The sequence below is a fragment of the Ovis canadensis genome, chromosome 8 (assembly GCF_042477335.2).
Source record: "Ovis canadensis isolate MfBH-ARS-UI-01 breed Bighorn chromosome 8, ARS-UI_OviCan_v2, whole genome shotgun sequence".
Taxonomy (NCBI): domain Eukaryota; kingdom Metazoa; phylum Chordata; class Mammalia; order Artiodactyla; family Bovidae; genus Ovis; species Ovis canadensis.
The window spans coordinates 88,443,862-88,456,076 of NC_091252.1; the positions used below are offsets into that span (position 1 = coordinate 88,443,862).

General features: G+C 40.1%; 1 protein-coding gene across 1 annotated transcript in view; it reads right to left on the reverse strand.

The window, feature by feature from the left end:
- Window positions 1–12,215, reverse strand: part of SYNE1 (spectrin repeat containing nuclear envelope protein 1) — a 495,298-nt gene that overhangs the window by 97,590 nt on the left and 385,493 nt on the right. Inside the window, exons 119-124 of the mRNA XM_069598737.1 lie at window positions 10,802–10,984; window positions 10,107–10,253; window positions 7,824–7,978; window positions 7,222–7,369; window positions 5,319–5,413; window positions 1,292–1,526 (exon numbers count right to left, since the gene is read on the reverse strand). Coding sequence (XP_069454838.1) covers window positions 1,292–1,526; window positions 5,319–5,413; window positions 7,222–7,369; window positions 7,824–7,978; window positions 10,107–10,253; window positions 10,802–10,984 — 963 coding nt within the window. The remainder of the gene's footprint in view (window positions 1–1,291; window positions 1,527–5,318; window positions 5,414–7,221; window positions 7,370–7,823; window positions 7,979–10,106; window positions 10,254–10,801; window positions 10,985–12,215) is intronic.

Genomic DNA, 12,215 nt, shown 5'->3' on the forward strand with positions numbered 1-12,215 from the left:
GTGTAAGATAAGGCAAGACCAGACCTTGAAGAGGAGATTGATGTTTATAGTAAAAGTGACTGAGATTCATGGAAGAGTATTAAGCCATCAGGTGGAAAATGGAGTGGAAGATGGTCATATATCGGATACTCTAAGACATGTTAGGGTTTCTCCGGTGGTTCAGTGGTGAAGAAAGTGCCTGCCAATGCAGGAGATGCAGGTTCGATCCCTGGGTCGGGAAGATCCCCTGGAGAAGGAAATGGCAATTCACTCCAGTATTCTTGCCTAGAGAATTCTATGGACAGAGAAGCCTAGTGAACCACAGTACATGGAGTTGCAAGAGAATGAGTCAGCATGATTTAGAGACTTAAGCAACAATAACAAAGATAGGTTAGGAAGTGCTTGCCTATCTAGGGAAGAAAGCATGACCACCTCATCTAAGGCAGTGGCAGTGGGGATGAAGACTTGAGGGATATAAGCTGCAAGAAGCGTGAGAAAAAAGAAGAGTTGAGCTCTAGAAGGACTCTAGGGTTGCTGATGGATATAGACCAGTGATGACATTTTCTTGGTTTGGACACATGGAATGGATTGATGGAGACTGGTTGGTTCAGGGATCATAGATGCTATTGGAACCCACCAAGTATCTTATGTCTGTTATGCAGATAAAGCTAAAAGGTGGCTGGATGCATGAGCTGGAGGCTCAGGAGGTAAATGTGACCAGAAGATCCAAAGTGACCCTTCTCCGCTGGTAGGGAGTCGCGGAAGCCATGTGCAGAAATGGGGTTTCTCAGAGAATCAAGGAGGAGACAGGAAGCAGAGAATGACCTTTAAGAAAGGAGAAGCTCACGAAATATCCTGGGAGGGACCGATGAGAGGATGAGGAGGTCTCTATTTAAGAGGCTGGAGTCCCAAACTCCCAGGTGGTGAAAGTAAGGGGAATGGACAAACAGCCCACCCAGGGCTGACCCTTTCACCTTTTCTGGAATATTTAAGGTTCATGTTTAAACGGCTCATGAGTAAAATATGTATTATCACTGCCAGGTTTTCCTGTCCTTGCCACTGCATTTCCATCCACACTGGGACTCAGTGAGCTGCCGAGAGGGCTTTGGGGGTGAAGTCTTTGAAGAAGCTGGGACTTTCACTGTTAAATACGGACTCTGTAATGGATCATTTTGTATATTTCTGCGGACATTTGAGAACAATGTTTGTTGCCATTCCAGTGTCACTCTAGAATCCTGAAGAACCGGGGTTAGGGTAAAGCATGCAGCGAACACACGGAAGAGGCTTAGAAATTGCCTGCTTTGTACCTTACCTGCACTTGATCAAAGAGGGCCCTTGCTTGCTGCAGTGGTATCCGGACACTCCCCAGACCACTCACGGGCAGACAGGACACCTCCACCAGCCATTTACGGAGCTTTTCTGCCATCTCCCGGTAGCGCTGCCACTGGCGGATCTGGCTGTCGATGATGCCCCGCCTCTGCTGGGCCCGGCGGATCACCCCCTGCCACTGATTACTGAGGAGGGTCAATTTCAGGTTGAACTCATCCCTGGTGAAGAAATAATTACATAAGGAAAACCACGGTTATCCTGATGAAAGTGTTGTGAAAGTGTTAGCCGCTCAGTCGTGTCCAACTCTTTGCCACCACATGGACTGTAGCCCACCAGGCTCCTCTGTCCATGGAATTCTCCAGGCAAGAATACTGGAGTGTGTAGCCATTCCCTTCTCCAATGGATCTTCCTGACTCAGGGATCAAACCCAGGTATCCTGCACAGAAGGCAGATTCGTTACCATCTGAGCTGCCAGGGAAGCCCTGTCTAGGACAGGGGTCTTCATATATCATGCTATGATCTACCGTCAGCTCTTCTGAATGTAATTAGAAAAATTAAAAAACAGTCAAACCATCAGCCCACCAGGACTTCCCTGGTGGCTCAGAGGGTAAAGCGTCTGCCTACAATGCGGGAGACCCGGCTTCAATCCCTGGGTCGGGAAGACCTCCTGGAGAAGGAAATGGCAACACGCTCCAGTATTCTTGTCGGGAGAATCCCATGGACGGAGGAGCCTGGCGGGCTACAGTCCCTGGGGTTGCAAAGAGTCAGACACGACTGAGTGACTTCACTTTCACTTTATCAGTTTGCAGATAGTCAGTGTGTCAGAATAGGTAGACATATGTGTAAGGTCACTGTCATTCACTCTGAGTGCATGAGAGGGGATAGAACATAAGACAGCAGCTTCAGTGGGAATGACCCCCCTGGACACGCCCATCACAACGTATCAGCACGTGGCAGCATCTTATGTATGCCACAGCAGGAGAAAGTGAAGAGACCAGCTTATTTACAACCTCTGTCTCCAGCTACACTTATAAACCGCTTTGGATGAACAAAACTGGGTTATTTTAGCTAGAAATCATAAACCACTCAAATAAAATTATGTTGTTTAAAAATACTTAAAAAACTGTACTCCATAAACTCTCACTATTCCCTCACAAGGGACAGCCCTAATCTTTAGCAAATTATTTCACATTCTAAAACATCCCTTCTACATTTTAAGCCCACTTTACTCGTTCTTAGAAAAATGTAAACTGTCTAGTCATCATTTTTGAATAAAGATTGTCCATATACTTAGAGACATTAAATTTTATTTAAGCTTTCTCAATATAAGGCTGACTAATCTCAGAACTTTTAGTTGCTTCTTCCTACCTCTGTGTTTCCTAACTTTAAAAAATGTTGGTGGTTTTTTCTTTTTTTAAATTATGTTTTCTTTAGCAGCCAACTGTGGCTCTAGAACTGGTTTCTCCAGTACCAAATAGACTGTAGCAGATTATAGTTCTAGTCATATATTTTAGTACTAAAGTGTAACATTACTTGCTGTTTCTCTATTTTACTCATTTTGCTTTTCTTTCTTCTTGTGGATGGGTTCTAATCTGAATTAGATTTATTATTCTGGACTCCTATATTCTTGATATATTACCCAGGGCTACTATAAACTTGAGTTTCCCTGGTGGCTAAGACAGTAAAGAACCCGCCAGCCAATGCAGGAGATTTAAGAGACATGGGTTCCATTCCTGAGTAGGGATGATCCCCTGGAAAACGGAGTGACTACTCACTCCAGTATTCTTGCCTGGAGAACTCCATGGACAGAGGAGCCTGGAGGGCTACAGTCCATGGGGTCACAAAGAATTGGACATGACTCAGAGACTAACACACACACTAAAAACTTTGATTTTGTAACCAAATGTGTTATTCAGTGCTTCTGTTTCTGAAAGAAAATTCTGATGTTTATCATCTATTTGCAATAGAACTAAATATGACAAGTTAAACAGTAATAACAGTTAGACTATCAGTGTTTTCAAACAGTGAGTGTATCAGAATAGGTGGACATATCTGTCAGGTCAAATATGATGAATTAGGTTCATGACACTTCCTTAACGATGCAAGCATCTGTCATCTCTGACAACATCTCCAGGACTTGAGGATGTTCTGTAAAAATGAAGAATACCATACATATTGTTTCCCTATCGGCTAGCATTCAGGGTCTCTCTGGAGCCTCATCTTCACTTTGTAGAACCAAGCTGTCTGGAGCTGTCTGACAGCATGAGGAACTACTCAAGATCTGACACTGGGCTCAGGGCTGAACCTGAACTCTCAAAAACAAGACGGATGAGCAAACCTTTAAAACACAACACTTTGGTAATCTAGGACCTCTCTTATTTGTTAACATGCTCTCATTTGAATTTTTTTTTTCCCACTAGCAACGTTCCAAAATTATCCTCAGATCCAATCCTCATATTTTCATCTCCTTGGTGTTTTTCCCTGCTAACATTTAAAATGAATAGATGTTGGCTTGCACATGAATTTTAAATTTTACTTTACTTAATGATGTGAGCTTTTATAATATTGTCACAGAGAAGGGAGGATAAAGCAAAAGATAAGTTGACTGCATTTGAATATGTCTTATTCTAAAGGCCTTAAATTCTTAGTTAAGCTCACATTTAAGTTTGGCTTCCTTGGAATAAATATGGCATCAAATTTTGTTGTTCCAAGTTTAACCATGAAAATCTTTCATGTACTTCCAAAGAAATATCCACTTAAGACTAAAATTGGTTCCAAAACATGAAAAAAAAAAACCCAACACACTCTTAATCAAAATAATGATTTATTTTCTATTTTGGGTGGGGGGGACTAAGTTAATTATAATCACAACTAGACTCTTGAGAGTCCCTTGGACTACAAGGAGATCCAACCAGTCCATTCTAAAGGAGATCAGTCCTGGTTGTTCTTTGGAAGGACTGATGCTAAAGCTGAAACTCCAATACTTTGGCCACCTCATGCAAAGAGTTGACTCATTGGAAAAGACCCTGATGCTGGGAGGGATTGGGGGCAGGAGGAGAAGGGGATGACAGAGGATGAGATGGCTGGATGGCATCACCTACTCAATGGACAAGAGTTTGGGTGAACTCCGGTAGTTGGTGATGGACAGGGAGGCCTGGCGTGCTGCAATTCATGGGGTTGCAAAGAGTCGGACACTACTGAGTGACTGAAATGAACTGAACTGAACTGGTCTTAATTATGGAAAAGACATACAAATGTGATAAAAGAAATGAGGTTTGTATTCCAAATATCACCATAGAAAATTGATTGGGTAGAGTAAATATTGTTCCTAGGAAAGGTAACATAGGACGAAGCTGCCAATTCACATACCATAAATCTAAAAAGGGGCTAGTTTTTACCTCTGCATTTTTAATACAGAGATACTTTGTTAAGTAATAAAGAGAAAGCAGGGTTTCAGACTGAGTGTAATCTGACTTAAGGTAGCAAACCATTTCCAAATCATGGTAAGGGAAACCTGGCTTTTCCTGAGTACAAACCAGGTACATAAGGGCTAGGCTTGATTCTGTTGCTTCTTAGTTATGTGACCTTGGTCAAATGACTTCACGTTTCTGGGCCTCAATTTTTCATTTGTAAGTAAGAGAGATGGTCTAGTGACCTCTGTGCTCCTCTGAGGAATAAAATTTCTGCAACTGTATGAGAATCTTACCAGCATCTGTTGACACATCATTGACACAATTCATTCTGATCTATTTTAATTCCAGTCTCCTCCAGACCACTAGCAAAGGTTGGCTAGGTGATTTCCACTTACTCTATGTCCTTCATATAACACAACAGAGGTTCTTTAAAGAGATTCAATACTCAGTCATTTCAGCAGTTCAGACAAGTCTTTCCTCTAATCACTGAGGGTCCTTTGCAGGACACTTGCTTTAGGCATATGTTCTCTAATCTGCTCAAAGAAAATGACTAATTTACTGGAACCTTTCTTTGTGATACAATATCAAAGATCCTACCTGTCATCAACTTGACCTTGTTCTAGAAGGTGCTGTCCATCAAAAATGATTGAGTGTAAAATCTGCTGACGGCTGAACATCTCTGCTTGAAACAACTGTTATTAAAAAAATAAATAAAAAAACATAACTTAGAGTTCCTAATTTTAGTGACCAGTTCTCCAAAAACTTTCCAAAAATTCTGGTTTAAGCAAGACTATGAAAAACACTTCCAGATGAATCAGGCTGCATTAATATAAAAAATCCTGCAATGTAAGAACATTTTAAAAACTATCTGTTAAGATAAACTTAAAGATACAGTTTAGTTTTTGTTTACTAAGACTGTGACTAAAAGTATAATTATGTTTCCCTTCTTTCTTTCAAAATCACCCAGTAAAGTTAGTTAATACATGATTTGTATTCTGGTTTATTTTATATGCAGAATATGGTCCATTTTTAGACAGAATAGTTCTAAAACCTTTTAAAAAGTTGAAGAATGGAAAAAATCTATCATTTTTAATAAACTCACTGTTTTTCAATTTAGCTTAGTTAATAAAATTGTTTCACCACTAAGACTTTCAAATTTTCACTGTTTTTTTAAACAGGTTTATTGAGATAAAATTCTATATCCTATAACTCACTTGATTAAAGTATACAATAATTTTTCTTATATTTACAGTTACACAACTATCACCACAATCAATTTTAGAGTATTTTCACAATCCCCTCCCAAAGCTCCATACTCATTAACAAGTTTCCAGCTTTTAGCTTTTCTCTGCCCTAGGAATCCTGGATCTCCTTTTGTGTGTATTTCATAAACACATGGAGCAACTTAGTTATACCAGTAAACAGCAAAATAGAGACTAACAGCAAATTTATTAATTTGCTTTCTGGATCTAATTCTCTCTAGATGTTTCTTGAAAAAGAATTATAATGCAATTTGATCAGGAAGTACACTGAGAGATGTTTGGTAGCTTGATTTTCTAGTATAAAATATGTATGTGCTTTTTAAAGAACTCACAATTTTATTTTATTTTTTATTATTTTTTTAAATTTTTATTTTTACTTTACTTTGCTTTACAATACTGTATTGGTTTTGCCATACATTGACATGAATCCGCCATGGGTGTACATGAGCTCCCAGTCCTGAGCCCCACTCCCACCTCCCACCCCATATCATCTCTCTGGATCTTCCCCGTGCACCAGCCCCAAGTATCCTGTATCCTGTATCGAACACAGACTGGCGATTCGTTTCTTACATGATAGTATATATGTTTCAATGCCATTCTCCCAAATCATCCCACCCTTTCCCACAGAGTCCAAAAGTCTGTTCTATACATCTGTGTCTCTTTTGCTGTCTCACATACAGGGTTATCATTACCATTTTTCTAAATTCCATATATATGTGTTAGTATACTGTATTGGGTTTTTCTTTCTGGCTTACTTCACTCTGTATAATAGGCTCCAGTTTCATCCACCTCATTAGAACTGATTCAAATGTTTTCTTTGTAATGGTTGAGTAATACTCCATTGTGTATATATACCACAGCTTTCTTATCCATTCATCTGCTGATGGGCATCTAGAACTCACAATTTTAATTTATTAAAGATTTTTGACCAAAGTGTAATCTCTAAGCAACTAGCCTCAGAAATATTATTGTAGTATGTCACTCAACTTGGAAATTATCTTACCGTAATTCTGACATGATACCTTGCAGGGTATTGAAGCCTGTCCCATGCTTATAACCAATCACATTTTGGGGATTAAGATATCAAAACTTCAAGCTTAAAAAAGACGAAAAAAACATGGCATGCATCTGAGCAGACTCAGTGCACAGTATAGGACTTTCTTCCACACGGCACTTTGCAGCACCTTCCAAAGGCCTAACACTGTTTTATCAGCCAAAACAGTACTGGCATAACTTACCTCATGTGCTCTCTGCTGCTCCAAAAGATGCTGATAATTGCCTGAAATCTCTACTGCTAACTTTTGTTCCGTTTGAACTAGGAATTCCATCCATGTTTCACATTTTTCCAAGAAAGTCTGATGTTGTAACAAAAATGACTGTAACTTACTGACAGAACAAAAGAAAAAGAATGACGATGTTGCTGCTTTTTTCTTATGCCTGTAGCACATAAAACTAGATTAAATATTCTCTGCCTCCAATTTTAATTTGACCTCTACAAAGCTCTCCCATGAGGTAGTAAAGTGTTTTAAAAAATAAAAAGAAAATCGAAGAAAAATATTTTAGTGATAAAATTATATATCTTTTACATATTCTTATATAAAGGGTTTCCTTGGTGGCTCAGAGGGTAAAGCATATATAAAAGCTTTATTTTTTGATAAAAACAAGATTAAACATTCTTCACTACATTCAACATGGGAAACCGTATCACAATTTGAGTTGCCCACTTTTAGTTCAAATTTTTGTATCACTGGAAAGACCTAGAATGTATAAATATACACAAATCATGAACTTATCTGTACGGATATTTCAGAGTGGCCGAAACGTCTCTGGGTTACGCTACCTGAATCTTTCCGTAGTCTGGGAGGAGATCAGAGCCCAGTGCCGATTCAGATTCTGCACCCTTTTGATTTCTTTATCGTTCAGGGGCAGCCTGTATCCAAGCTCATTCAGACGGTCTAAATCTGGGACCATGCTGCTGAATTTCAGCATCTGTCCCTGGAAGCAAGATGCAAAAGTAGGTTTAGCACCACAGTCAGAAAAGGCAGAGGACTTTCAGAGTGGACAGTGAACTTCTGATTTCAGGGAGAAGCTGGTCTTTGGTCTCCTCTGCATTTCTAGGCACCCACTTGCCATCTCCAGAGTCACAAAGAAAGCAAAACGGCATCTCCCCAACAGCTTTCAGTGCTGCTGCTGCTACTGCTGCACAGCTACTCGCTGTCCTCTACTGAATGCTTAGTAGTTTACATGTGTTATTTACTTGCATCACTTACTCAGCAGTAATGCTTGCTTGAACTGATAAAGGACGAAAATTGTGTTGATGACTGAAAAAACTTATTTCTTACCCTTTATATGTCATTTATCTGTGTTAATCTACTCCATTATTATTTAATAATAATAATAGTTATAGCAGTAATAGCTAACATCTTTTTGAGCCCTTATAAACCAAGCACTGTTGCAAGAGCTTTACAGATAATAACTCGTTTCATCCTCAAAACAATTCCATAAGGTAAGAACCACTACTATTCCTGATTTACAACAAGAAATATGAGGCACAGACTCTTTAAGGAAATTGCTTAAGACCACCCAGCTCATGAGAGAGCCAGATAAGCAACACTTGATGGGTTCTCCCTGGATACAACACAAACTCACTTAAACTCTGAAATTACCATGTGTCATCTCAAGAGCTTTAGCTTTAGCTTCTTGACCCCATCCCAAAGTTGGTGAGATTCAACTGAGAAAGCAGTCTATGCTTTCTGATTTCTTTTGCCCTTCCACACACAGGACAAAGCTGCCTGTCCTGCCTTTTCCTGTGGGTATTCTTAACTCCATTGAGGAAACTGGCTATAGGAAGAAGAAAAGGTCCGGCCACCTTTGGCTGTGCGTGTTTCCACTTTATGTCCTCTGAAAAAAGGCTCATAACCCCGAGAGAGAATCAATCTTTCCAACTGTCAAAGTCAAAAGCGACCTGTTAGATGCCAGAATTTCCACGGGTACGTATCAGCAGTGAACAAAACTGACATGGTGCTCACAGAGTATAAGACACTATTCCAGTAGTGGAGAGAACAGAAGTCAGTTAATCATACGAGTGTCATTAGAAGATACAATGAAACTGAAGAAAAAGAACAGTAGGTCTGACAGTGTGTTGCTGGGGAGCCTGATCATGGACAGAAGGGGAGGCTTTCTGAGAGCGCCATTGAACGAAAGGACCAGGAGCTGATTCCTTTCGGTGGGCATGGGGTTGGTGGGGATAAGGAATGAATTCCAGGAAGAAGGAAGCCAGGGCACATCCTGCCCAGAGATGCTGGGAAACATCGCAGCTCCCCAGTGGCTGGAGAGTGACATGGATGGCGGTGAAGATGAGATCCTTAGGAGGGTGGAAGCTGGGTATTTCTCGTTTTGATACTTCACCACATCTTTACCCTGAGAGCAATGGGAACCCACAGAGGGTTTAAGCAGAGGGATAATATAATAATAAAAATGGTCATGTCTATTGTATTATTTTACTTACTTTAATATAGTTCATAATTAAGTAAATCCCTGCAAAAGGAAAAGATCATTGTAGCATTATGGGATGGAGGGAGAGAGAGAGAGATTCAAGGAGGTCCATGGAGGTTGGAGCTTGGCCTTGGCCCCCGAGAGAGACTGGGCAACTTGAACTAGGAGCGGATGAAGGTAGCGATGAAGCCGAAAGGTTTAAGAACATTGACGGAGGTCATGGACTAGGTGTGAGGAGGGACCAGGGGGAGGAGGAAGAAGAATGAGATGCAGACAGGCACTGCTCCTGGGGTCCCTCATCACGGACCATGGCATCCGCTGTGCTCACAGACATCAGCCCTCTCAAGAGAACAGGAAGGAGAGCTGGCAAGAACTCTCTTGGGAACAAACGGCAGGCCTATGTCAGGAGTTCTGAGTTACCCGTAAGATTCTGAGCATAGAGGATAGACCTGGGGGACTTTCCTGGCGCACCAGTGATTAAGACTCTGCGACTTCACTGTAGGAGGCATGGGCTCGATTCCCTGGTAGAGGAAGTAAAATTTCAACCAATTAAAATGCACATGCTTGGCCAAAATAAAAAAAGAAGCAGCAGAAGCTAGATCTGGGACAAGGATTTGAACACACTTACCTTCAGCTCCTCCATTCTTTCCTGGATGGTCGAGAGGTCAGATGAGTGGCTAGGGTCCTGCCCTTGTAGTATTTCTTCAGCTTCTACTATCCAAGTCTCCAAAGCTTCTAAACTCTTGGTAAAGGTTTCATAGTCAAGAACGCCAGCCTTTGTTTCCACAAAAGAAAATTGGTATTTAGAAATCTAGGGAAAGGGCAAGTGGATGTTAAAATTATTTTTCATATTCTTGCATCAAATTGCCATTCTCCAGATGTCATTTCTAAAAAGACAAGGTTGCCATGATTTACACTTTCTTCTTTGTATTAATGTAATTTTCCTAAAGCTTAGAATAATTTTATGTACCATTGATTAACCAATTAAAGTTATTTAAAATACATTATCAAGAGAGATATATTGATTCTTACAAAAGCTGATGTAACCATGAGTGTTAACATTAACATTACTTAACATTTATTAATTGAACACATTTTGCCATGGAACAAATCACTGATTTTAGGGCAAAATTATATGATAGAGAACAGGGCAAGACTCCCAGCTTTCCTTGACCCCACTGGAACTTTCAAATTTGTTTATTTTTAATTTTTTTTATCTTGAACGAAGCATTGTTTTGATGATGAAAGTTCTCCTTTTCCTATTTACGCCCAGGTTTTACAGGATGCCTAATTCGTAACATCCGCTGAATATAAGCTCTGTACCTGTAACACAGTCTGCTGTTTGCAGAGAGCCTGTTCTAGGGCATGTGATTGTTGCTTCAAAGAGAGCCAATCGGACTGAATGGCTGATGCTGCTGAAGCATCCACTTGTTGCTTGAGTTGCCCTCCCAGCTCATGAAGAACTACAAGAGAATCCTGAATCGGCCCCAATCCTTTGAGGAGGTCCTACAGAAGATGAAAATATGCACATCATGAAACAATAGGTTAAGTGTACTCATTATTGTAAACAATTACAGACACTCATTCTTATTTGTCCAATTATTACACTAAATAACCTCTCCCTGCAAGGGGGAAAAAAAAATAAGAATTGAATTCCATTTTTAAAAACGTGCGTATTAACATTAAAAAAGTGCTATTCTGATTATAAAAGCCACATAGGTTCCTTGTAAGACATAGAGGAAATGCAGAAAAACTTACTTAAAGAAGAAAAAAAAAATTAACTACAAGTAGAGCCAATCACTAGAAATATTTTGGCAGTTTTGTTGTTTTTTCCCCTTGCCTCTTCATGTAATTGATATCAAGTTGAAAATCCAGTGCTACATTTTACCTTCTAGGACTTAATATATTTAGACACACAGGGAGGAGCTGCGTGTGTGGTCACACCCTAGTGGTTACAGTACCCCCCTCCCTGGCCGGTGGGCTTGGAAGCCTAGGTACGGCTCTGTGGGCAGCAGCAAGAGCGGGCTCCATCCTTTTTCGCTGCATCTCTTGCCTCCATGCTTTGTGGGACCCCCGTATATACTCCAAATAACAAGCTGGTGGAAATTCCCTCTTTCAGTTCCATCTACCACTTAGGGATGACAACTGACTGGTTCTTCTCTACCCGTTGCTGATGACTCACAGATAGATGGAAAGAGCAGAGCCTGCCTGGGGACTTCAGTGAGAGGGGAAAAGCAAAGGACAACTTTAAGCCTGACAGAGAGATCAGAAAATTCACAGCCATCATTTGGCGCCCTTGACTATAAAACAAGATCTCTCAACTCAGGAGGACTGAAAATGGAAAATGAAAAATCTCATAAAGATGAGCTATGTGGAAAGAGAAAAAAAAACAAAACACTGAATTAACTTTACAGTAAAACTTAAACTCTAGCTTTCAAGGGATTATTCATTTTTCATGTGAAGGCCTTAGAACGAGTTAAACTTTTATTTATATGTCTTTTACAACCTGCCTAATTCTAATAAACTGATTTGGGAAAGTTTATCAGAAGGTCTTTGAAATAAGTTCATTAAAATAAAGACACAGGGCAAACAGTAAGAGGCATGTGATAGGTGAAATGAGAGAAGAATAATTCCTGAAAACTTTAAGTAGGTTATTGGCAGCTGCAGTGAAAAAGAGAAATATTAAAAAGCTATTAAAAAGAAGTATACTCATAAATCAGGAGAGAAAGACTTCTTC